Below are 27,970 nucleotides of genomic sequence, written 5' to 3'. Positions count from 1 at the left end.
TGGAAGTCGAAGTCGTCGATGCCATTTGAAGCCTCCTCCTCCCCCTCAGGCTGTAGCTCCTCCTCTACCTCCTCAAGATGCTCCTGAGCTGCAGGATCCTGCTGTGCCATCTCCCATTCGGTGAAGGGATCCGCCTTCCCTGTTGCTGTCGCACATAGCATGCGCAAGTTAGCGCTCACAAAAACCAAATCACTTGCCCTTTGCACTTCAAGGCGGTTCCTCTTCTTAGAGGCAATGTGACTGTAAACGCTCCAAAGTTGCTCCAAGCAACTAGAGCTCACAGCCTGGCTAAGGATGCGAATAGCCAAGCGCTGTAACTTCGGCCCATCTGATCCGTAATCCTCCCACCAAAGAGGAGACCCAATCTTGAGGCGGTCAAGCTGTGCATCTAAACATCCAAAAGATCCTTGCCGCGTCCTGTACTGAGATAGCTGGTCTTTGATCTTCCGCGTGATGGTAGGGTCGGGCTTTAAGCGCTCCAAAATGATCCGCCATCCCCTGCTTACTTCCTTGTCGGCCTCTTGCTTTCTGCCCTGGAACTCTGGATCAACCACAAAGGCAGACGCATGAAGAGGAGAGTAGTAGGAGTTCCACCTGGACTCACATAATGAGTGGATCTCCTTAAACTCGGCCCTGTCTGGCACAAGCTGCTGTAGTGACTCGATCATGCGATCCATGGCCTCATAGACCTTGCCGATACATGGCGTCAATGACTCGTAGAAGGTGAACAATAGGCTTGACCAAGGCATTGAGTGTCTTCACCTTCTCCCACCAAGCGGCATCGTCGGCGCGATCTCGGCACGTTCTCCCTGTTGCCGATTTTGACTGCGGCATGGCAGAAAATTCATCACTAAGGAAAAGCCCTCTTAGGACTCCGCCACATGTAGACAAGCGGCCTAGCATGAGGAAGTTGTATGCAAACCTTGTCTCAGAATACTTGAGGAGGGAAAGAGTGCTCCTTTTAGAGAACTCATGTCGCAGCCTTTGGTGGTTGAGGACAAAGGATACAAGCTGGTTAGCCTCCTCAATGGTGGGTGCAATCCATGGCAAGGCACCTATGTCTTTGAGGAGGTTGTTGAGACAATGGGCCATGCAAAAAGAAACTGTGAGATGGATGGATACATTGACTCAATAATGGTCCCGGCTGCCCTATTTGACGCCTCTCCATCCGCCACCATGCCGACCACAAGCTCCGGCCCAATGACCTCGATCGTGGATGCCCATTCCGGGGCAAGCACATCCATGGCCTTCCCAGTGCCACTCGCATCATGTGACTCGATGAAGTACACTTTGCTCCTTGAGTAGGCCACCACTCCATGGATGGAGCGCTTGCGCGTGCGCCGTGTCACTCCATCCGTCTACAATGAGAGAGACTCCGTTAGTCTCCCACGTTGCCTTTGTATCCGCCGCGGCGTGCTCAACGGCCAACTTCTCCCTATCAAGCAAAGTGGTGTGAATCTTTTTCGATGAAGGTGGCACATAAGAGGGGCCATATTCCCCGATCTTTGTGGCCATCTCACGGAAGTGAGGAGACCAATTTCAAGTAAGGAAAACCATGTAGCATGTTAGCTTTTTTTGGCAATATGACAAATGCTTTGAAGCATGAAACATTAAAAAAAAAAAGAGTGAAGAGAATTGAGTCTCGACTCTCACCGTGCCGCTTGAAACGCAATGTGGTCGTGGTAGAAGAACCTAGCCACCGACCTATCCACCTCATCCTTCAATTTTGGGTTCCAATTCTCGTTAAGAGTGGATTGACGGCGGATGGGAATGGAGGCACCCGATGTGGATGGAGTGGACTTGAATGGTTGAGAGCTTGAAGCAAGATTTGGGTTCCTCTCCACCTCCATTCGTGTCGGTTGCTCTCGTGCTCTCACCACATCATGAGGATCAACGGCAACATGTCACCCTCTCTTTGCCGCCTCGGCCGCCTCATAAACCTTGAGCTTCTCAAGAAGCTCCGCTCGCTTCTCAGGAGTAACGCGTGCGCAAAATTGCACTTGATGACCGACCTCGTGCAAAAAGTGAGCTCGCACTTTGTTGGCGCCGCCACTTCTCTTGTAGGAACAAAGCTTGCAATTCCATGCCCTTGAACCACCGCCCACTCCACGACTAGTGTAGTGGACCTCATCCCACCATGACCATGTGTGCACCGCCGGCCTCCTTCGTGAAGAGCCCGCAACGGAAGATGTGGCGGCGGCGCCTTCACCTTGAGATGCCATGAATGATGATAGTGTGTGAGAGAGGGAAGAAGGGTGCAATAGAGAGTTGCAAGTTGCCGCTTGACTCTTGAGGCTTGCAAGTCTCAAGAGGGATGGATCATGGAACTTGGAGAGAGAGAGAGAGAGAGAGAGAGAGAGAGAGATGGCTTGGAAGTTGGCACAACTTGGAACTTTGAAGTTTGGATTGTGGAAGCTTGAGGCTTGAGAAATGAGTGTGGAGAAAAGTCCTAGAGTGTGCCTTTTTTTATAGCTGGAAATCTGCCCGTTTTTGGCCGTTTTCTGCCCGTTTCTGGCCGTTGGAGGCGTCCTCTCACCGCGCCCCCTGTCCGTCCCGCGTTTCGGGAACGCGTCCCCGGGACGACCTCATGCGTCTCCGTGTTGCACGGCGTTCCTTGCGCGTCCCACTCGTCCCCGCGTCCCCGGTCCCTAAGGCCCGTCCCTGCGTCCCTGTGTGACTCTGGTTGATCCAGCCTAGCTCATCACCCTTTTGCTTACCTGTACTCTTAGTGCAAAAGAAAGATGGTTCTTGGCGTATGTGTATAGATTACAGGGCACTAAACAAGAATACCATCAAGAATCGATTCCCTTTAGTCGGATAGACTTGAAAAGTGGATATCATCAGATATGCATTAGACCCGAGGATGTGCACAAGACAGCATTTCGGACCACTTTTGGGCTATATGAGTTCTTAGTTATGTCCTTTGGTTTGACAAATGCTCCTGCCACATTTAACAGGATGATGGATAGGTTTTTCCGACCTCAGAGAGCGTTTGTGGACACATTTTTCGATGATATGATTGTGCATTCACACACAGATGAGGAGCATAGGAAGCATTTGGCCATTGTGTTTGAAGAACTCCGGAAGCATCGGCTGGTCAATGACGATGAGGCGGGCCTTGGCGGACTGCACCTGACGATGAATCTCCGCCGGCTAGCAGTTGAATGGATGCACGAAAAGCTCCACGCTCGCCTTCCTCCCTTTCGCACTACGGGTTCGCTCGTAGGCGTGTTCGCCTGTTGTATTGACGCCCGCCTCCGACTTCGCCTAGTAGCCAGCCGCCGACGACCAAAGCCTTGCTGCCTTCGCCTAGTGGCCAGCGGTCGACCAACGCCTCTTCGCCTGTTGTATTGACGCCCGCCTCTTTGTTACGCTTTGTGGCCACCAGCGCCTTGTTGGTTACACTGCCTACGATTGGTTCAACAGCTCTGTGCATAGGCAACTTCCATCGCTGCAATTCTGCTCGTAGCTCTTCTACAGTTGATTTCCAGCCCGTAGCTCTGATACCAGTTGAATGGGAGAGTTAATTAGGGTTAGAGTTCATGTGTGGGAGACATACACAGAGAAGAAGGGGGAGAGAGAGAGAGAGAGTTGTGGGGATAAGTCAACTCACCAAGTGTGAGTGTGTGACTCCCCTATCACACATGTATATTGCACTAGTACAAATAGTGCACTTAGTACATTAAAAGTACTAAGTGTACTATGTACTATAACTTATGGGCTTGTACACACTATAAGGGTGGGCATAGTGCCTTTACCCCAACAATGACGCCTCTTGGTGGGAGCGTGTGAAGACCACAGATGCTATGGTGAGGCCCATAGTCCACCTATTGAGGATTGTAGACGCTATGCAACCATGCATAGGCAAGGTCTACGAGGCCATGGATCGCATGATAGAGAAGTTGGAAGACTTCGTGCCTGACGAAGACAGATACGAGGAGATCCATGCCTTGTGTCTAGGAAGGTGGAATTCCTACTGGATGGAGGATCATCTTGGATCGTCTTGTGCCTGATGCATCGGTTAGGCGCAAGATCAGGGACCAGCTTTCGATGTACAGGTCATTTCATGGCTCCTATGGCTGTCATGATGCACAGGTTGATCGCTCCAAAGTTGGTGCTGCTCTATGGTGGGAGGACTTTGGTTCAGATGGACCGGAGCTGTAGAGCAGCTCGCCATCCGCATACTTAGCCAGGCCGTCAGCTCCTCTTGCTTGGAGCAACTTTGGAGTACCTACAGCCACATTGCCTCTAGGAAGAGGAACCGACTTGGGGTAGAGCGTGCCAATGACCTTGTCTTCGTCAGCGCAAACTTGCGAATGCTTTGCAAGAGCGTGACCAAGAAGGCAGATTCCTTCCCCGAGGAGATGAGTCAACAAGAAGAGCAACAAGAGGATGAGGTGCAGGAGCAGCATGCCAGTGAGGATGAGACTGAGGATGAGCTTGATGCTTCTTTGGCACAAGCTACCCATGACCATGAGGTGAGCACTTCACGTGGATGATCATTCATGGATCATGATTCATGGGCCTTACTACTTAGCTCTAGCCTCTAGCCTCTAGTCTTCAGCACTTTTTTGTCATTGACTCATTTGAGTCCGTCCATGTATTTTGCCTCCTTAAGGCTTAGTCTTGACTCTTGAGTCATGACTCATTTTGTATCTACTTAATTATTAATATGACTCAAAAGCTTACCATTTTAGTGTAAATTTGTGCTCATTTTGATGTACTTCCAAAGTAGAATAAGTGTAGAGTAGAAAAATTTAAAAAAAAAAGTATTTTTTGAGTGCCGTTCCCTCCCCCGTCCCCGTTCCCTACTTATGGCCGTCCCCCGTCCCGCCCCGTCACCGTCCCCCGTTCCTTGTGACTATGCATGGCTTAGAGAGATTGGGACGCTGATCTTGCCATATTGTACATTTCACTTTGGATATTTTGCTATATCACCAGATTGCAATCGAGGATGCTTGCCATTTTTCAAGAGGAGGGTATGTCATGACCCTGTGAAAGTGGAACAGCATAAGTGTGAGCATGGTGGTTGGTGAGCAAGATAAATTTTTAAAGATGCATACTTGGGTGTCCGGACAAAAGTAATATGTGTGGACAACTCCAAGTGTGAAGGGGGACCAAGGTATTAAATTTTATAAGGTTTATAAACCTTGGGTGGCCCTTAGTTTTTAAAAACTTTAAGGGAGGGCCACTAGGATAATTTTGGAGGGGGGCTACTCTACTTTTAGAGTACACGCCTCCCTCACCATCTTCTCTCTCTTGCTTTTTGGAAAGAGGACGTGTGGTTTGGCTGCGGGGAGAGGAAGCTGGAGCAAGACGCCGGAAGGAGAGCTGTACGGTACAGGTGCTGCAGGGCGACTGGTACGGACAGGTACGGCTTGGTGCAGGTGCTGCAGTTTTTCTAACGCAGATAGGTACAGGCGGGTACTGTATGGACAGATCAATCTAGCTGTGCAGGCGACGCATCATTCAGGCGGCTGCAAGAAACCGTACACACGTGTGTTGTAGGAGTTGACCTATATGCCAGGTACAGGCGGGTACTGATAGTCCTGTCCAGCAGGTACAAGCGGGTACAGTTCAATCCTGTACAGCTGGTACAGGCGGCGCATCACAAGGACAGCTGCAAGTGCATACGGTTATAGTCAGGTTTTGTCCGGTTGCTGTTGACTGGCTGACGTAAGCGCTATAGGTACAGTTCTGAGGCGGCTGCAGGGAGAATAGTTCAGACAGGTACACAGGTGTGCTGCAAGTACAAACTTGTACGGACAGGTGCACACGTGTGCTGCAGAGTTGCTGACACAAGCGGTTGCAAGTACAGACTAGTACGGTCAATCCCTCCGGTGCAGAACTGCGCATAACTGTTGGTAAACTTTGAACATATCTTTCTTTCTTTCTTTCCAATGGCTTATGTCTGCTACTACAGAGTTGTTTCTTCTGGCCCTTTGTGAGAGGAGGGGTATGGCAGTTTGAAGGGTGGAAACAGAGTTGGACAGTGGATTTGTACTTGGGCTGAGTTTGAAGCCATGAACATGGAACAGCCAGATGCGTGCTCAAGGCTGCCGTGTTGTATTGTCTTGGTTGATTAGAGGAGACTACAGTGTGTTGCTTTTGTGGGACACAGATCTGTATGTGAATCCTCTATGCTAAGAGGTCTTGAGGGCTGCCAGATTGGACATGCAGGTTTACTTTCCTTGACTGGCTTTGTTATACTCAGTTAAACTTTCCATTGAATTTGAATAAAGAAATACCAAAAGGGGCTCCAAGCTTTGGGGCCAAGAGGTGTCGTTTTCCTTTTTGTTCTGGAGCATTCTAGCTCCTGTTCATTTGTTATTTGTCTGGACTACAATTGGAAAGGTGACTCCTAGTCTACCGCACTTTGGTTTCAACCAGAGGCCGGTTTCAACACCCTTGTCACCAGAGCTTGCACCACTACATTTCCGCTGCCCACTGCAGACATATACTACCTCAGCCACAGCATCCACTGACACGAGCCTTCGACACCGACCACCTCACGGAGTGCTCCGACGCGAGCCTTTGTCAGCGACTGAGCCCCATCTTGTGACATCGACATCTTCACGGAGTGCCTCGGTTGTCCTCGACGCCACGAGCCATTGTCACCAACTGTGCTTCAGCTCCGATCTCATCTTTGCTTCTTTGCTGGTCTACTACTCAGAGTCACCTCACATCAGAGGGCTTCTTGTACAAGATTACATTCATCATTGTACATACACTCATTCAACCATTTCATGTTGTGTTGATTTGCTCTGATCTCTCGTAAATCTGGTCCTTTTGTTCTTTTGTCCTCACATGGAATCCGAGCTATCATGAGCGAAGGGATTGAAGACCTCGAGAGCACACAGCATGGATCGTCTACCCATGATTCAGAGGACTAGCCCTTGTCACTAGATGTTGATTCTCATTACTCAAATCTGGACCACGTGGAGGATGGGACTTCTTACACATTGGAGAGCCCCATTCGAGGTCTTACATTGGGAGATGACCAGCCTATCTACACCTACTCACCCTCTACACCTTTGGCATCTCGTCCTTCCTCTCGGAACTTATCAGACTTCGTTTCCAAAGGGGGATACATGCCTTCTGGCAATGTGCGAGTGTGGGACCGTGGTATCCTTTGTCATCAACTCATCTTCTTTCACGATCCCCTTTTGGCTTGAGAGGGGGTGTGTGATAACCAGCCCTAAAAGGGCATTTTCTTTGACATTTTGATTTGTGTTGCTGGCCGACAGCCCCTCTTTGGGCCGACCAGCAGCCCAACCACATATATAAGCAATCGCTTCATTATTCAGCAAACACTCAACATCAATGATTTGCTGCTGCAGGCCTACCTCTGTAGCAGACTGGATCATCATTGTTCCCCTCTGCAGTAGCAACTGCCGTCGGTTCCAGCATCCTGCTAACAGCAGCGTTTCTGCCCACACACCATTCTGCTGTTGGCTCTACCCTCTGCAGCAGCAGCAGCAGCAGCAGCAGCTCGACAGCCTTAAGCGTTTTGCTCATGTGCAGTCCTCCGGCAGCCGTCCAACCTGCACCCTTCCAGGTACTGCGGCACCCTCGTCACTAGAGTCTGCTCCCCTTAGGTACCGCAGCACCCTTGTCACCAGAGCCTGCACCACTATAGACATCTACTACCTCGTAGTGCCTGCATCCACCGACGTGAGCCTTCGTTACCGACCAAGCCCACGTCGACATCTTCACGGAGTGCCACTGCTGTCCTCCACGCGAGCCTGTCTCACCGACCATGCTTCACCCATCTAGGTACTGCGGCACCCTCGTCACTAGAGTTTGCTCCCCTCAGGTACCGTGGCACCCTTATCACCAGAGCCTGCACCACTCTATTTCCGCTGCCCCACTACAGAGATCTACTACCTTGGAGTGCCACCGCATCCATCGATGTGAGCCTTCGTCTCACTGACCAAGCCCCTTCTTTTGACATTAACATCTTCACGGGACGGTTGTCCTCGATGCGGGCCTTCGTCACCGACCGTGCTTCAGCTCCGATCTCATCTTTGCTTCTTTGTTGGTCTACTACTCGAGTCACCTCACATCAGAGGGCCTCTTGTACAGGATCATGATTCATTGTACATACACTCATTCATCCATTTCATGTTGTGTTGATTTGCTCTGATCTCTCATACATCTGGTCCTTTCGTCCTTTTGTCCTCACAGGAACTTCCACTATTGCAAATAGAAGCATGAGCAGACCAGTGCAGCCACATCCATAACAGCCTGCGAATGCCCTTGTTGGGTGATCAGGGGTGCATCATGCACGTTGGGATACTTGTACATGGCTGGGTGATTTCCTATCAAATTATAGGGTGTGCCTTGTACAACCTTTTCATTATTAGAGAATTTATATGGTGCCCTGGCAACCTAGCAAGGACTATTTTCCTGGTGAGTTTTCCCAAGGTAAATTATGACGCAGCGGCCTAGATGGTAGAGTCTTGTAGGACTGCGACCTTGATTTATTTCAAAATTAGATTGCATCTCATCTCTTCACCCCATAGTTATTCATGAATCATGTAAAACATTTTCAAAACCATAGTTACAAGAAATGGGGGTGGGGGCAGTGGCATTTGTGTAGTATGGAACTGAAATGTGTCTTATATGGAGAAGTGGTGCATCTGAGGTGTTTCTTGCAGGTGGTGAAACGCCTTATACTTGAAATTACCATTTTGAGACTGAGCTTACTTTCTTAGTGAAAAGCACTCTCTCTCTAGGTTTATGAGTATAACTGTAGGATATTGGTATCAGTAATACTTATGTTAGTTATTGACCTAAGAGCATGAGCAGGAGTCCTATGTAAGCGTGGCTTGGGGCTAGTTAGAAATGGCCTTGGTAAATTACGTTAGCCTTGTGGGAAATTTGTACCCATTTATGTTATTCGTATCCTGTGAGTTGGTTCTGGATAAACATCAAGACGCCCTGTAGACTGTTTTCTTATTCGATTAGAGTGTCAGGAAAAGATGTGGATGCAGCTTGGAGCTCCTTCTTGGGTGATGCCCGTAATGGACACGATATGCTTGCGACAATTTGTGGCTTTGAACAACAGTGGCAGTTTGTAGCTTTGAACAGCAGCACTGTCAGCATAACTGGTTCTGTTTGCTGCTTTATGGTGTGTGGTTGTGGTGCCAAGCGAGGGCAAAAGTCTGTGATCATTTTTGCCTGGGATTTTTGCTAAATAAATGGTGGCCCTGTGCAGCAGACAACCACCTCGATGGTGAGTAGGCACCAGGATTGCGGAGAGAGCACTGGAGGAAAAACACTAAGAGCTTTGGCTTTCTTAGGAGCTGGTGTGACTGGTCTTTTAGGGCTTGCAGGGGTTGCTTATGCGGATGAAGCTGAGCATGGATTGCCAGCTGCAAATTATCCTTGGTCTCATGAGGGCATCTTGAGCTCCTATGACCATGCATCGTATGCCTCTTAGCCATTTCATCCAGTTCTGCTATTTGCATGAGATGGCACATGAATATCTTCGTTGTGTAAAATAACAAACATTCTAATTGAGGGTTTAATTAAGTGTAGGATCCGGCGAGGACATCAAGTTTATCAGCAGGTCTGTGCTGCATGCCATAGCATGTCATTGCTAGCATACCGCGATCTGGTTGGTGTTGCTTACACAGAAGATGAAGTGAAAGCTATTGCAGCGGAGGATGAAGTTATGGATGGTCCCAATGACGAGGGAGAGATGTATGGAAGGCCAGGCAAGCCTAGTGACCGGTTCCCGAGTCCGTATGCAAATGAGCAAGCTGCTCGTTTTGCAAACGGAGGAGCATATCCTCCAGATTTGAGCTTGATAACCAAGGTAGGTCTGAAAGTTTGAATTGTTGTTTGGGATAAACACTCTAATCATGATTTTCCTGGATGGGTTATGCATTCTATGAGGTGGTTTTGGTAGCTCTTATTCTTTACTTTTCCATTTTTCAGGCACGTCATAATGGCCAGAATTATGTGTTTGCTTTGCTCACCGGGTATCGTGACCCTCCTGCAGGAGTTTCGGTATATCCTTCTTTGAGTTCCATTTATGCATTTCGTGTCATAGTGTCACAGTTCTCTTTTCTTTAGACTTAAGATAAAAGCTTCTTACTTCTCAGCTGCAACTGCTTGTTTGTTTTCCCAGCACACACTTACTGTAATTATCGGGTGAGACATCAAATCATTGCTTTGGGGCTGCATGAGACTTAAAAAAGCTTATGCTGGCAGGTAAGGGAGGGCTTGCATTACAATCCCTACTTTCCAGGTGGGGCTATTGCAATGCCGAAGATGCTTATCGATGGTGCTGTTGAGTACGAAGATGGAACACCTGCAACCGAGACCCAAGTATCCCTTGATCACTCACCTACCTCATATGTCTTTTTGTTTTTTTGAAATTTTGTGTTTCTGTTAGCCTACTATAACATGGGTGCTTGCGGAAGTGTGTTTATGAATTGATTGATTGTGATTAGCGTGCCTAATCAAAGACTTAAACCCATGTACAAACTGCTGCTTCTTCATGCTCAATACAAAGTAGAGGGAGATGACCTAATCTACCATGTATTACTAACATGAAATATGTACAATCCTGAATAGAGATACTCAATGGTAGGAGTGCTCTTGAGTTCTCAATGATTCAATGATTCAATGATGATCAATGAATGAATATGGCTAAAGCCTACACTCTTATTTATAGTGTCTAATGCTGGTGAGTTGGCTACCAACTCTACCAACCCTAACAATTGATAGAATGTGCAGCGGAAGAAGGGAAAGTGGAAACACAGGAGAGAGTGAGAGAGAGAGATGGAGAGGAAACATAGGTGAGAACCTGCTCTCAATATCATCACCAAAAGGAACACATGTCCCGAGCAAGAGGGGAAAAAACCTCGTATGTGAGGGACTGCAGCAAACAACGCTAAGCAAGCAATGAGAAATGAGGGAGGCAAGCCAGCTATATATATGCCCATTGTAGGTAGCCGACTAGAGATAAAATCCTCCATGACTAGGGAAAATACCCAAGAGTCCATAAAATATATGTGAGGGGTGACCAGTCCCTCTAGCTAACATGGTCAGCCCTAGAGGCTAAAATAGGACACCAAATAGGAAGCCAGCAAGAAGGGGATGCCGAGTGAACTCCAAGAAGCCAGAGATGCTGTCCTCGATCAAAGATGAAAGACTGCAAAAACAGGTACCAAGAAAGCTCCACAAGCAATCTCCTCAGCAACTCAGCTACAAAAGCAATAGAACAAGCTGCCAGGTACATTGCTCCTCTGGAAGAAAACAACCAAGTAGGCTGCGACGTGCTGCTCCAAATAATGGTTCCAAACCCAAGTGTAAGAACACTCCCCGAAGTCGAATGTCGTGTATCTAGCCTGGAGAAGGTATGAAAAACCTCATAACCAACCAAGATCAGATCCTGTATATAATCAATCCTAGGAGAAGCAAATTGCTCCTCACTGGAACCCTCAAAAGAAAGAGTCAATCTGCTCCAACTCTGCACCAAGAGTATCCAAATGCTATACAAAAGCATCCTCTGAAAAGATCGGTATCGCAAGATGTAAAGACTCTATACAAAAGATGGGGTCCATCTGCGTAAACTTCGTACCATGAGTTGCCCAATGCTATACATAAGTACATGCCACTGAGGAGGGCATCGCAAGATGAAAGGACTCCACATCCCCCTCTAAAAAAAGATATCGTCGGACTGATATAAGCCCAACTTGATTCTGATCCAAATCCAAAAACTCTGGAAGTGCCACTGTGCCCCCAGGCACGGTTAACAACCACAGATCCAAAGCATCCCACTGGGTCTAAAAAACCATCCTCCAAAACAATAAACCTGCACACTGCAACAAACCAAATGCAGAACTTGCAGGGGGAGGGGCATCCTCAGAAGCATCACAAAGAGAGGCAGAGGTAGACTCCTCACAATGAGGAAGGGAAGCAGGAATATAAACTGCAGTGGTAACAAAGTTCTCAAAAACATCACAAATAGCAGAAGACTGTTGCAGAAGTAGAATCAGATCCCAAGAATCAGCAACAAATAAATGATCCATGTGAAAGGATCACACCTCAAAGGGCAAAACACCCTCCTTATTCTGCAAACACTGCAAAGAACACAGGCTCGGATAAAATAAACTCTGCTCAGGATCTCTGAAAAGATCATTGCTCTCCTCCAAAATTTGTAAACTCCTGTCATAGAAGAAAGTCTCCACAGATACAAAACAGCTCCCGAAACTGATCCTCAAGTGAAGTAGCTGGAGATGGGCCCCCTCTGAGTGTAGAAAACTCGTGTGGGAAGCAAAACGCAGCCAAAACACTGCTATCTAGCAAAAAATAGCACTCCACTGCCAATAGAAGGCAAGGAACATGAAGAAACCGGGAAACCGAGTAGGCCAGGAACAAAACACAGGTATAGATGCTCCAAAATCAGTAAAACGTTGACTGAAATCAGAAATCCAGAATCCTCCTCAAGTACCAAACTGCCTCCAAAGCCACAATCCAAACAAGAAACCCCCTCTGCAAGTGATCTGTGTCCATTGGAGAAGAAAACGCAGCCAAACAAGGGGCTACAAACCTGAAAATTCAGGTCAACCAGTGTCCACACCTCCTATGAGGAAAAACGCTGAAGAGAAGGTACCTTCGGGTCCAACAGATGAAGCCCAGGTGAAGGTAGAGCTACCAGCAAGATCAGTTCAGAAAAAACGCAGCAACCATGGCTGCAAATCTGAAAACGCAGAGGTATTCGGGGCACGACTGGGGAAAATACCCAAGACTCCATAAAATGGGGAAAAATATGGGAAAATATATGAGGGGTGACCAGCCCCTCTAGCTAACATGGTCAGCCCTAGAGGCTAAAATAGGACACCAAATAGGAAGCTAGCAAGAAGGGGCTGATGTCTAACAACAATAATGTCCAACTAAGTGTTTTCACATAATAACCCAATAACTTTGTCCACATTGGGCTGCGTATTAGATGTTGGACAATATTACAAAGATATGTCACAATAGCCCTTACAAACACATAAATCCGGCCATGTATTCGACCTCTAAGCTGGCCAATGGGTAGAAGTATGTCCTGGTCACACGAGAGAGAGTGTGCACATGTAATATGCAACGGAAGTCTTTGTATTGGAAGATCCTGTCACACAAATGCTCACACCGTCTTCTGTATTTCGAGTTTCGTGAGTTTAGCAATCCACTTTAATACTTCAAACTTTAAAGAGATGAGAGAGAGAGATATGAGAATTGTACACTAGATTGGGTCCTGAATTACCCACTGAAGGACCCCCTATCCCGATAACGAGATAGTATTTGCTTTATTACTTTAGAGAGAATGACTGTGGACTGTAGATAAGCCAAACGCAAGATCTCGAAGGATCGGAAACGTGGCTGAACTGTACACGGTTGTAGAAACACCTCAATGAATTGATCTCGAGCCTATGCACTCTTCCCAAGGGCATGAGGAAGGGCTGCACACCTCAGGCTAAGAAAGGACTACGGTGGACTGTTCTAAGCTATGTAACTATGCTGTAAATGCTTATGAATGATATATTACCTTCACCAGATGACTGTAGCATGTATGGACGATACACAGAGGGCGTAGGCACTGCTGTAGGGCTGAACACGCAAGGTAAACTGCTGTAGAACTGCAAACGCAGGATTGAACTGACCTGAATACCTGCTGGTGGTGATCTATGCTCAAACGCAGAGGGTACCTATTGAACTGGGGCCTGAAAGAGTGCTGTATGTAGGCGCCTGTAGGCTGAAAGGACAGAACTGCTATGTTAGGGTACAGATGGCTGCGCCTGATGGTTGTAGGGGCTGTACTGCTGCTGAACTGCTGTGTAAGATTGCTGACTGAAGCAAACGCTGGTTCTCAAAGGCTGGAGAAGCAAACGCAGAAGCTTCAAGAGGGATGGATTAGTCTAGGGTGAAGGCGGGGAATGCTCCTAGTGCTGAGGAGGCAGGCACCTAGCTCACTGAAGACTGAATGATAGAACTAAGCCCCATGCAAGCCTATTTATACTAACTAGGGGCTGGTCAAGTTGGCTGGTCATTTATTTAATAAAGTTTATATTTATAAATGACATTAAATGCTAAATAAATACCATAAAATATGGAAAAAATACCAGATAAATCCTAGTAAATTCCCTAAGGCTATTGGGATGTTCTAAATGATGCACAAGCATATGAATGCATATTATGCAAGATGCAGAGTGCTTTTTGATGCAAACCCTAAGGCTTCTACTGACTCTATATGCATGAATGATTCTCTCCAAGTGGGTTAAGGGACTTGACTGACTGACTGACCCGCTAAGGCTGAGGAATGACCTACGTAGCTCGTGCCTGACTTATCCTGGATTGAGGATGTACAATGGGGTCACGGCGTACGACAAATATCATCCTACTGCGTTCTAATAATGTACAAATGTTGCACTGCTGATGATGAGCCATCTTGTCACCTTGCACTGAGTGCAGAGTGCATGTGACAGCACATGACATGGTGCTTAGTCTAGTCAGCTGTAGGAACAATACTAGTCCATGTCATCACCTTGAATTTGAAGGATAAGTGGCGTGCGTCCAAAGCTCTTGTAGTTGAACCAGTGTGAAAATGTAGACTCTCCCAAATCTCCTCTATCCTGTTGTAAATCTCGGAATTTTGAATGAGGCTCCTCGGGATCCGGGTGCTCAAATGTCTGTCTTGTCTCCATGGGTCCTCCTAGGATAGAATGACGAGTGCATGATCAGAGAAAGTAGATGCCACCTCCTCAACAAGCCCACTCATCCACATAAAACCAATCTAATGTGGAAAGGTTGGGGTTTGTAATCCTCTTGTCGGATCTTGAGAAGCACAGACTCCAGGGTTGCTTTTATACTCCGGTAAATGTCAAGGGTCCTGTCTCCTCAAAGCCATAATCAACTCTTGCCAGGCATAGTACTCTTTACCTAAAACTCTAACCATTCCACCTCCGAGTCTGTCTTGTGCTGACTTTAACATGTTGAAATCGCCACCCATGCACCGAAAATCCGCATGTGGGAGGCACTGACAAATCGTACTCTAGAAAGTGGCTCTACCTACTGTGGCATTCGTCCTGTATACGTTCATAAAGCCTACTTTGTCCTCTCCAATGTTGATGATCACCCATTGAGCTCTCATAGTGACAATGGTGCCTGAGTCGACCACTGCAGGTAAGAGCTGCTCACTGACGAAAATGCATACCCCACCTTGGGTCTTGGAGGGGCCAAAAGCATGGGACTAAAAGGCGTGACACCTACTGAAACCGATGCCGTCAAGTGGGAATAGACTCCGTTGGACACCCACACGCGTAATAGCACAACTTAAATATCACAATTTGAATGGACAACTTAATAACAACTGAAAAAAAAATGAAATGAAATGTTGATAGATGGGCACCAGCACTGGGGCCGGAACGGGCCAACCCCCCCCTCAATATATGATATATTATTGGGAGCATTTAACAAATACAATGCTCCAGGGGTTCAATGAACCAGATGATGTCCATGTACAACTGAGATGAATACAGGACCAAACAAGAGACTCGAGGTAGACGTTTGAAGGAGAGCGACCCACTTGAGTGGTCAAGTCTCTACGGTCCTGTGCCTTCACTGGAATCCCCGCAGAGAGCACCCCACTGGTGTTCCAGGACCACGCACCAACAAGCGCTCCCGTACTAACGCCTGGCTCTCCCGATCTTGGCACCCATGGACCGTGGTTCTCCAAAAGCTTGGACTACCCGGCACCGAACGGGTGTTAGAGGTAGAGAGAATCCTTTATCAGATTTACAACAAAGTTCTTTACTTAAATCTGAATTCACTTACTTGTAGCTCGCAAATGGAAGACAAATACCCGAGGTGTTTGTGTGCAGCTACTTGAGAGGGACACTAGGGCGCAGCAGCCTGTCGAGGAGGAGGAGGAGCAGCTGCCAGTGTAGAAGGTGTAACCACCTGAAAAGGGGAGGTGCAGAGCCGTCTGTAGCCGCCTATGGAAGGGAGGTGCAGCCCCACACAGCCGCGTGTAGAGGGGAGTGAAGCCCCACGCAGCTGCCTATAGAAGAGGAGTAGCCGCTTGTTGTGGAGGAGATGCAGCCGCCTGCAGAGGATGAAACACTTGGCTGCAGCCGCCTGTAGTGTCGAGGGCAGCCTGCTGGAGAACAAGCGCAGCCACTTGCAGAGGCCACAGCCGCCTGCTGTGATGTTGTCACCGCCTGGCTGCAAGAGCACAGCTGCCTGCCATGGTCACCTGCAGAGGAGAGGGCAGCCCCACGCAGCCTGTAGAGGAGAGTGCAGAGCTAAAGAACAAACGCAGCCGCCAACTGAAGAGTACAAAAGCCACCTGAAGTTTGCTCTGTCTTCTAACGAGTTTTGTTGCGTCTGAACAGGTGGTAAGTGTATTGCACTTGTTGGTTTAATAGTTTTATTTCTGACCTTTCATTTTATAAGGTTGTAAGTTCACATTCATTTAAAAGTGGGCACCCACTTGTGGGCCAAGGTGGGGAGGGAAACCCCACACTTAACCCCTTAAGTGTGTGGGGGTGGGTGCATGGCCACCTACCCACACCACACCATGAAGCTGGCCGCCCCCATGCAAACGTGGGGAGCCAGCCAGCTGTGGTTGTTTACTCCTCTCCAACACCTACAAAGAGGCGACCACCCTTCTCTCTCTCTCAGACGTTTTGGTGCGCCTCCTACACTTCAGGCTGCGCCACCTTCACCTCTTCCACAGACGGCTGCGCATGCTCTAGCTGGTGGCTGTTTCCTTCCATCGGCGCATGCTCCTCCTCCTGTACAGGTTTCTATACTCTTCAGCTAGTGGTTGTGCATGCTCCTCCTCCCATTCAGGCGGTTGTCTCCTCTCTTCTACAGGCTGCGTGAGGCTGCTCCTCCACGCCTCTTCCTCTTCAGGCTGCAGCCAGGCGACTTCAGCCTCACAGCAGGCGGCTGCTCCTTCTGCCCTGCAGGCGGCTGCAGCCAGACGTTACCTCTCCAAAAGCGGGTGTTCCTTCTGTCCTGCAGACGGCTGAGCCACCCCAGAGGCGGCTGCAGCCAGGCGGCTACTTCTATTCCCCTGGCGGCTGTGCTTTGCATATAGGCGGCTCCTCCTCGTCCTCTCCATAGGCGGCTACGCTTCCTCCGCTTCCACAGCAAGCAGCTGTGTCCTGCACAGTAGGCGACTGAGCTCCTTTGCAGGCGGTTACACCTTCTCTCCATAGGCGGTTACACTTTCCCTTTGCACCTCCTAGGTGGCTACACCTCCTACACAGGCATCTCCTCCTCCTCCTTCTCGACAGGTTGCTGCGCCTTGGTGTTCACCTCTAGTAGCTGCACACAAACACCTTGGGTATTTGTCTTCTATTTGCGAGCTACAAGTAAGTGAATTCGGATTTAAGTAAAGAACTTTGTTGTAAATCTGATAAAGGATTCTCTCTACCCCTCACACCCGTTCGGTGTCGGGTAGTCCAAGCTTTTGGAGAATACGGTCCAAAGGTGCCGAGATCGGGAGACCCAGGCGTTAGTACGGGAGCGCCTGTTTGTGCGTGGTCCTGGAACACCAGTGGGGCGCTCTTCACGGAGTCCAGTGAAGGCACAGGACCGTAGAGACTGGACCACTCAAGTGGTCGCTCTCCTTCAAACATCTACTTCGAGCCTTTTGTTTGGTACTGTATTCATTTATACATGGACATCATTTGGTTCATTGAACCCATGGAGCATTGTATTTGTTAAATACTCCCAATAATATATCATATATTGAGGGGGGGGTCGACCCGTTCCGGCCCCAGTGCTGGTGTCCATCTTTCAACATTTCATTTCATTTCAATTTTCAGTTTGTTATTAAGTTGTCCATTTCAAATTGTGATATTAAGTTGTGCTATTACGCGTGTGGGTGTCCAACGGAGTCTATTCCCACTTGACGGGATCGGTTTCATTGGTATCAGAGCACGGTTGTTTCCCTCTTCTTAGTGGGGAAACGAACCCGTGTATTGGACACTCCGCTTCTAGCACACTTAACACAATGGACAGCCAAGGCAACCCTTTGGAAGTGCCTAATTCGAGGGGTCCATCAAGTGCCTCACGTGGTTCTGATGCTCTACAAGGAAGGCACAAGCCCCTTGAAAGGGTAAATGATAGTGATTCAAAGGGACAACTGTCTCGAGGAAAGACAGTCATGCTAGAAGAAGAGCCTGATGCAATGAGGGCTGAAATGGAGCATACGAGAAAGCTTTTGCAGGCACAATAGCAAGAGCTGAAATATTTGCATGAAGATCCCCATGTGCAAAGTGCCATTGAAGCAAGGAAAGCCGATGCAATGGTAGATGTGACTTTTGAGTCCATGGCACGGGAAGTGAAACTCGCCCGGGAGACTAGGGCCTTTGACACACTTGTTGATACCATCAATGCATACTAAAACACTTAAACATGGCCACAGCCTTAACACATATCCATCATCACTTTGCATAAAACATAAAGCTGGACAAAACATCCACAAATGCTGAAAATGGATCTTGCACATGTGACACCGCATAGAGGCCGGAATGGGCCGACCCCCCCCTTGGAGTATTTTATTACCCAAGGAGAATAATATCATGTACAAGCTTTGAGGGCCTTACTCTCCCCACGGGAGATGCAGGATTATCCATATACAAATGCCATAACACAGCCCAACACAAGGCAACCAAGCCGGAACATAGGCTGTAGAAATGCCGAGCCAACAATATAATCCATATACCTCCGTGTGGGTACTGATTCTTCCCCAAAAACCACGGGTCTTCATGCAATAGAGCTAGTACAGCAAGTACAACTCTCCATTCAGCCGGTACAGTAGGTACAATGGCTGGTACAACAGGTACAGTGGCTGGTACAGCCGGTACGGTGGCTGGTACAGCAGGTACAGCAAGTACAGAAGCTGGTACAGCAAGTACAATGGCTGGTACAGCCGGTACGGTGGCTGGTACAGCAGGTACAGCAAGTACAGAAGCTGGTGCAACACATACAATGGCTAGAAATCATAATAAATGATTGAATACCCTTGCCTTCAGTATTTCTTCGCGATGGAAGCCTCCAAAACAGTCCCATACAGCCGGTATTCTTCATGGGCAGCCTTCAAGTGAGAGAGAAAGAGAGTAGCCATCATTAGGGCAACCTGTAACGGTGGTAGAGGCTAGTGTGGAGCAAGAGAGCCTCTATTAATGAAGAGAGAGGGCTCCAATTTATAGATTTGGGCCTCCCATGAGCTAAAATGGCAAGAGAAGGCTACGATGACAAGTGGAGAGCCACACAATAGCTGAAGTGACAAGTGTGAGGCCACTTGTCTCACTTTGATCCACTTTCTAACAAGTGTCAGGCCACTTGTCTCACTTTGGTCCACCTCCTTGCCACATGTCCCAATCTAATAGATGGGTTCTTCCATAAACTTTCTCTCTAAAAATATCCCAACTGGTAGACATTCTGTCATAGGCACTTTGCCAACTCTTGGTATCTGCTCAATTCCAGATGTAATGACGCGAACAGAATTTCCATCGGAGTTCGGCCAAAAATAGCAACTCTCCTAAATTTTAGGAGTGTGGTCCTTTGTATTCTAGGATAATCCCCCATTCCCAAAGCTTGTACTTACCAAATATTTAAACATCCTGGAGTCCACCAGACCCCTTTCAGACTGGGAAATGTCCAGGCTGGTGACATCCTCCCCAACTTCTTAAAAGTTGTCCGCAACTTTAAGCTTCAAGCCATATATTCAAGATATAATCATGTCCCATCGATTGGGCGAGACGAGACAATCTCAAAAATCCAATATAACTGAAGAATCGATGTCCCAAAGAAATGGGCGAGACTAAATAAGTCTCCATAATACCAATATCAAAATCATGTCCCAAGATAAATGGGCGAGATAAAAACAGTCCCATAAGTCCAGATATCATAATCCATGTCCCAAGTAAATGGGCGTGACAAATCAGTCCCATAAGTCCAGATATCTTAATCCATGTCCCAAGTAAATGGGCGAGACAAAATAAGTCTCCTGCCAACAAGACATCGGTCCACAGGACCCTTGGCATATACATAAGTCCCGTCATGTCCACTTTACCACTTGCACTCCGTGTTGGTACTCTGACCACACACCTTGGATGAGAGGTGGACTCAAGTAACAAGATAAAACAATCACTCGTCGCAGGCATAGATAACCTGGTGTTCCATACGCATTTTTGCACCTATCATCATTCTTTTACTTGAAAATATTCCGCCTGCCATCATAACACACCATGTGTGCATGGCCGGAATCCACACGGGCACCGCCCGAAAGTCCACAAATGTCCTGCCATGTCCTTGGACTCATATGCATCCACTCATATGATCCATGTACATGTCCAGGTATAATACATACATGCATCCGCATGTTTCTAGGCCTGACACGCATCCGCATGTCCCTAGAATATACTGCAAAGTACAAGATTACGGGTGCCTGGGGATTCACCACCAGCCTGCACACCTGATTCTTCCAAATACATTATGTTTGAATACATTTCAAACAAGAGAATCTGTAGGTACATCCGCCCTACACACAGGTACATCCGCCCTGCAGAAGCCTCTTCACAGGTACATCCGCCCTGCACGAGTATCACAATCCTCACAGGTATTCCGACCACATACTCCGTGCTAACCACACACCTTGGAGTAGAGGTGGACTTTATCCATAAAAGCATCATATCCATGAGATATCCAAAGATTTCTTCTCTATAAACTTGGACAGATTCGTCCATAGAAATTGCTTGTGAAGCCCAATATCTATATAAATCTCGTCCAAGAAATCTCCATAGATATAATCCATCCCAATAAAGAGAGCCATGAAAAGAATTCATCCCATTAAAGGGAGCCATAAACAATGTTTCCCTGAAACCATCTCAAGGCAAATAACACCACCTTTCTCCTTGCATAGCTATACAAGGGTTAGTGAACATCAAAAACACTTCATAGCAAAAGCACTAACTTTGCAAACTCAAAGTATACTTAGCTTTTCTTTGCCAAGTTGGTCATGAAGCCAAAAGAAATATCTCGTCACCATATCCTTCAGATATCCTGAGATATATCTCCATATAGCTTGCCTGTAAGCTTGATAATATAATCCACAATATCCATATGGAAAGAGTGCTAAACGTGTGCACATAAAGCCAACTCCATACTTCCAAGATAAATTTTGTGAATTCATAAATCCTTAGACCAAGCTGTCTATTGCTCATGCTCTTGCTTCATAGGCTCTGAAGTGGGTGGCCATGCTTAATAGCAATGATGGTAAGTGTGGTCCCCACTTGAGATCTTTTCTCTTCCTTATTGATAGAAGGAAGCCTCCGCTTCCAAGAAAGCCTATGCTCTGATACCAATGAAACTCGCCCGGGAGACTAGGGCCTTTGACACACTTGTTGATACCATCAATGCATACTAAAACACTTAAACATGGCCACAGCCTTAACACATATCCATCATCACTTTGCATAAAACATAAAGCTGGACAAAACATCCACAAATGCTGAAAATGGATCTTGCACATGTGACACCGCATAGAGGCCGGAATGGGCCGACCCCCCCCTTGGAGTATTTTATTACCCAAGGAGAATAATATCATGTACAAGCTTTGAGGGCCTTACTCTCCCCACGGGAGATGCTGGATTATCCATATACAAATGCCATAACACAGCCCAACACAAGGCAACCAAGCCGGAACATAGGCTGTAGAAATGCCGAGCCAACAATATAATCCATATACCTCCGTGTGGGTACTGATTCTTCCCCAAAAACCACGGGTCTTCATGCAATAGAGCTAGTACAGCAAGTACAACTCTCCATTCAGCCGGTACAGTAGGTACAATGGCTGGTACAGCAGGTACAGTGGCTGGTACAGCCGGTACGGTGGCTGGTACAGCAGGTACAGCAAGTACAGAAGCTGGTACAGCAAGTACAATGGCTGGTACAGCCGGTACGGTGGTTGGTACAGCAGGTACAGCAAGTACAGAAGCTGGTGCAACACATACAATGGCTAGAAATCATAATAAATGATTGAATACCCTTGCCTTCAGTATTTCTTCGCGATGGAAGCCTCCAAAACAGTCCCATACAGCCGGTATTCTTCATGGGCAGCCTTCAAGTGAGAGAGAAAGAGAGTAGCCATCATTAGGGCAACCTGTAACGGTGGTAGAGGCTAGTGTGGAGCAAGAGAGCCTCTATTAATGAAGAGAGAGGGCTCCAATTTATAGATTTGGGCCTCCCATGAGCTAAAATGGCAAGAGAAGGCTACGATGACAAGTGGAGAGCCACACAATAGCTGAAGTGACAAGTGTGAGGCCACTTGTCTCACTTTGATCCACTTTCTAACAAGTGTCAGGCCACTTGTCTCACTTTGGTCCACCTCCTTGCCACATGTCCCAATCTAATAGATGGGTTCTTCCATAAACTTTCTCTCTAAAAATATCCCAACTGGTAGACATTCTGTCATAGGCACTTTGCCAACTCTTGGTATCTGCTCAATTCCAGATGTAATGACGCGAACAGAATTTCCATCGGAGTTCGGCCAAAAATAGCAACTCTCCTAAATTTTAGGAGTGTGGTCCTTTGTATTCTAGGATAATCCCCCATTCCCAAAGCTTGTACTTACCAAATATTTAAACATCCTGGAGTCCACCAGACCCCTTTCAGACTGGGAAATGTCCAGGCTGGTGACAGGAAGTGGGCAAGAAGCCAAGGGAGTTGGCACTTTCCTACCTCCTCCGCAAAGGTGACATCGAAGAGGGGGAAGATGGAGAGCTGAAATTCAGAAATCCACCTCGCTTGAAGCATGGAGATCCCGCATCTCAAAGGTTGAGGTAGTTGCTACATACGGCTTTCGTGATAATGCATCTGCCACTACATTCTTCTTTCCTGGGGTGTGCAAGATCTGAAAATAAAACATAGAGAGGAAATTGGCCATCCTCATATGCTTCTCTGACAACTTAGTTTGGGTAAGAAAATACCTCAAACTCTGGTGATCTGTCTTCACAGTGAAATCAGCCCCAAGAAGGTAATGCTTCCATATGGTAAGTGCATGAATTACAGCGAAGAGCTCTTTCGTAAAAATGCCAAGAGATAGCTCTGCATCATGCAATCTACGGCTCTCATAAGCCACGGCATGTCCCTCTTGATTTAGGACAGCTTCTATGCAATTTCCAGGTGCATCACATTCCACACTCTAAGGCTTTTGCAAATCCAGAATGATCAACACTGGACCATGAGTAATTGCATCTTTCAATTTGAGGAATGCATCCCTCTCTACATTAGTCCATTTGAATGTGGCCGCCTTCTTTGTCAAATTATACAAAGGAGAAGCAATCCATGCAAAGTGCCGAATGAACCTGCGGCGGCAGTAAGAGCATAATCCAAGAAAACTACGGATCTCATGCACCGAACTCATTCGGGCCAATTCCGAATTGCATCAATCTTTGCAGGATCCATCCACACTCCATCTTTGGACACAATATGCCCAAGATAATGTATCTTTGACAAGAAGAACTCACTCTTCTTTGCATTTATACAGAGTTTATGCTTACGGAGTTCTTCAAAAACAATGGCCAAATGGGCTCTATGCTCTTCTTCAGTCTTCGAGAAGACTAGGATGCCATCAAAGAAGACACCTGTAAATTTCCTATATCCACGGAATATGCGATCCATCATTCTATTGCATGTAGCCGGGGCATTTGTAAGACCAAAAGGCATAATAGGATTGTTGGTGTTGGACTCACACACTCACACACATAGAAACTTGCAAATTAGGGTTAGGTGTAGGAAGAAGAAGCTTACACTGAAATGAGAGAGAGAGAGAGAGAGAGAGAGAGAGAGAGAGAGAGAGAGCCAAAAATGTGGTAGCCACAAAATGCAAGTCTACCCTTGCATGTGTGTTACATCCATATAATATAGAAGTACAAAATATTATATGGATAGAGTGTTCTTTCACACACTTGATATCCAAGGGGAAAAACCACATGGGAAAAAGTGCCCTTGGTTAAGCCCTATTCACACATAGCACTACCATAAGTGAGAATATGCCTACAAATCCCCCGTGTAGTGAAAGTGTGAACCTGTACAAGGCAGCAGATCACTCTTTGTATGAGAGTAAGCCCAAAGCTTTGCGGAAAGCTTCAAACTTTTCTTGAGGTAAAGCCTTTGTGAATAGATCTACAACATTATCGTGTGTAGGGCAGTAAGATAAACTGATCTCCCCTGCATGTAACCTCTCTCTGACATAGTGATAATGAATCTCAATGTGCCTGGTACGTGCATGAAATACGGGATTTCGTGCCACAGCCATAGCACTCTGGCTATCAGTGAGAATGGTGGTGGGTGTCTGCTGACACTCACGAAGATCAGCCAATAATCTCCTCAACCATACACAATCTACTATAGCTGTGAAGACTGCCTTGTACTCAGCTTCGCAAGTAGATGTGGCAACAGTGGGTTGCTTTTTGCTCAACCAAGATATGCATGAACTGCCAAGAAAAAAACAATTCCCAGTGGTGGATTGCCTGGTATCATAATCACCAGCCCAATCTGAATCACTGTATGCATAAAGCTGCAAGCTGTCCCCCCTGGGATAGAATAAACCAAGATCCAGGGTACTCTGAAGATAACGAAAAATGCGTTTGACTGCTTGCCAATGCTTTGTGCCTGGGCTGTGCATGAATTTGCTCAACAAAGACACCCCAAAAGATATGTCAGGCCTCGTGTTACACAAGTAAATGAGGCACCTACTGCCTGGCAATAAATGCCAGCCTCAAAAGGCTCTCCAATATCGTGCATAGTAAGCCATACACCTGGTTCTACTGGAGTAGAAATGGACTTACATTCATCCATGTGAAACCTTTTTAGCAAACTTTTTATGTACTTAGTTTGCTGCATAACAATGCCATCATCTGTATGCATAAACTGTATGCCGAGAGAGTAGTGTAAAGGCTCCAAATCTGACATATCAAATTCAGCTTTCAAATCAGTTTTGAAATCTGAAATTTGTGCTTTGCTAGTACTTGTAATGAGCATGTCATCTACATACAAGATGACTATGAGAATATCGGCACCGGCTTTCTTCACATATAATGTGCTTTCAACTGGACTATTCACATAACCTTGGCTAGTTAGATGAGCATGTATTTTATTATACCAAGCTCTTGGAGCTTGCTTTAACCCATACAAAGCTTTGTGTAACTTGCATACTTTATGTTCCTCACCAGGAACTACAAAACCAATGGGCTGATTTACATATACTTCCTATTGTAAATTCCCATTTAAGAATGCAGTTTTGATGTCCAATTGATGCACTTTCCATCCTTTATGTGCAGCCAATGCAATCACTGATCTTATTGTGGTCATTCTGGAAGTAGGAGCAAAAGTCTCCTCATAATCTATTCCTTTTTTTTGAGAGTAGCCTTTAGCCACAAGTCTTGCTTTGTACCTATCAATAGTACCATCAGACTTCCTTTTAACTTTGTACACCCACTTTGTTCCAATGACATGCTTGCGTTTCGGCAAGTCCACAAGATCCCAAGTATTGTTCTTCATGATAGAAGAGATTTCATCTTGCATAGCTTGCACACAGTGCTCATTCTCATGTGCTTCTTCATAAGAAGAAGGCTCTTCTGAATCAAAGAGACCACCTATGGCTAATGCAGACTCCCCATGATGCATATTCAATGCATGGTTGGAACTAGCCCTTGTTCTACCTGTGCGTGGAGCTGCAAGTTTGCTTTCTTGCAAAGTTTTTAGCAACCATCTTGGCACCGACTTGGCTGTGTCTATGGTTGTTTGCTCTTCCCTGACAAAATTTTCTACTTCTTCCGTAGAAGGGGGCTGAATGGCTGGCTGTTCCACATGTTCTACATGAGGATTTTCTTGTGTAGGGGTTGGCTGATCTGAATCCCCCCTAATTGCAATGGGTAATAGCCCATCAAACATGTCTTGTATGCCGGTATCATTACTTTAATACAAGTTGTACATGGGCTGTACTGAATTTTCAGCAAATACCACATCTCTAGTGACAAAAATCTTGCGTGTTGTTGGATTATAAAGACGGTATCCTTTGCTCTCATTGCTGTAGCCCACAAAAATGCATTTCATAGCTTTATCATCTAGCTTTGTTCGGAGTTGTTCTGGCACATGTGCATATGCCAAACACCCAAATGTACGCATATAATCCACTTTTGGCTTTCGGCTATACCAAGCCTCAAATGGTGTTTTGGTTTTCAAAGCTTTTGTTGGACACCAGTTCAACACGTGAGTTGCACACATTATTGCTTCCATCCAAAAATTGTGAGGCAACTTTTGTGCTTTCACCATGCATCTTGCCATCTCCATGAGAGATTTATTTTTCCTCTCAACTACACCATTCTGCTGTGGTGTATAAGGCACAATACATTGGTGTTTGATGTCCTTTTGAAGCATATAATCCTTAAATGCATTTGACATGTATTCTCCACCTCTATCTGAGTGGAGTGTTTGGACGTTACATCCACATATAATTTTAGCCATTGCTACAAAGTGTCGAAAGCATGTAAACACCTCTGCTTTCGCTTTCAGGGGTAAACCCAAGCAAACCTGGAGTAGTCATCAATGAATGTGACGAAATAAAGATGCCCCCCTTTGGATGGTGTCCGCATTGGACCACATACATCACTGTGTATGAGCTGTAATTTACTTTCAACTCTAACAGCTCCACCCTTACGAAATGGTTTTCGATGCATCTTTCCCAAAATGCACCCCTCACATACATGTCTTGTTGGAGACTCAAGAAGCGGCATATTATCAACCATATAATGCTTCTGCAGAAGCATCAAACATTTACATGCCCAAAACGTGCATGCCATAGCTTTGCATCATGCATAGCAGGAGTGTGGGCAGCCACTGTATTTGCATCATAAGTACGCTTGTCATAGCTGTCCAGCTTATACAAGCCTTTGTATCGTGTTCCAGAAGTGACTATTTCATAACCCTTTTGATGGGTCTTTAACCAAACACTTCCCATCTTCAAATTCAACCTTTAAACCTTGGTCGTTTATGGTTGAGACGGAGAGTAGATTTTTCTTTATCCTTGGAGGTTGGAATATACAACACATTTTTCATACATACATTGGCTGCAACAAGTATGACATTGCCAATTCCCTTTACAGGATATGTGGTATGATCTGCACATGATACAGTGCGGCCATTTGACGCATAAACCAAGTGCTGAAATACGTCTTTGCATGAAGAATGTGGCTCAAAGCACCACTATCAAAATACCATGATACATCCTGTCTTTCAAACCCACCAGCTCTTCAAAAGTGACGGGATCATCACCTCCTCTCATAGAGAGGTTGAGAGAGGTGTGAAAGCCCAAGCAGGAAGGTGGTAAAGAATGAAGAGTGTTGGTGACCAACTGTCTGTCTGGGATAACCTCATCAATGTTGAGCAATTGTTCGTGCAAATCTTTCACTTTGGTGAGATGAGCTGCCATGGAGTCACCCTCATCCATAGAAAGAAGATCCAATTGCCTCTTCAAGTAGGCAACTCTTGCCTCGTTGCATACCTGATACATTGCTTCCAGTGTGTCCCATGCAAGCTTCGATGTCTTGCAAGACCGAATGTGGTGTATAATAGTCCTGTTGAAAGTGGCTCAATTTGCTGATTTTGGCCTCAATTTGAAAAACCCCCAAATTGTAAGCAAAGCAGCATGTTCAATTTTTCCAATTTGGCATCAAATTCAGAAATCCCCCAAGGTATCTGAACCCTGTACCAAAATGTCTGCAAATTGATTTGGGCAACTCTTCTTGCAATTCTACCTCCAGCAAGTCTCTATGCGGAGGGGAATTTTGGCAAAACCCCCAAAATGTGCCGAACCTGTAGTAGAGTGCCTGCAAAGCTTTTTCTTTGTTTATTTATTTTTTAATTTTTTGAAATAAAAGTACCTTCACGT

The 27,970-nt window shown here is 46.5% G+C and overlaps 1 protein-coding gene across 2 annotated transcripts in view; it reads left to right on the top strand.

Annotated features, from left to right (window-relative positions):
• Positions 1–27,970, top strand: part of LOC147636801 (cytochrome c1-2, heme protein, mitochondrial-like) — a 59,893-nt gene that overhangs the window by 3,447 nt on the left and 28,476 nt on the right. The window contains exons 3-6 of one of the 2 annotated variants that reach the window (XM_086800362.1): positions 9,224–9,432; positions 9,544–9,823; positions 9,946–10,017; positions 10,222–10,338. In XM_086800362.1, the coding sequence (XP_086656488.1) occupies positions 9,224–9,432; positions 9,544–9,823; positions 9,946–10,017; positions 10,222–10,338 (678 nt within the window). Of the gene's footprint in view, positions 1–9,220; positions 9,433–9,543; positions 9,824–9,945; positions 10,018–10,221; positions 10,339–27,970 lie in introns of both variants that reach the window. The other variant, XM_086800360.1, reaches the window with a different exon arrangement.

Source organism: Cibotium barometz, chromosome 7 (assembly GCF_041138505.1).
Source record: "Cibotium barometz isolate CiBa-2024 chromosome 7, ASM4113850v1, whole genome shotgun sequence".
NCBI classification, from domain to species: domain Eukaryota; kingdom Viridiplantae; phylum Streptophyta; class Polypodiopsida; order Cyatheales; family Cibotiaceae; genus Cibotium; species Cibotium barometz.
The sequence above is the reverse complement of the archived record's forward strand: the minus strand, read 5'-3'. Positions and strand labels throughout refer to the sequence as shown.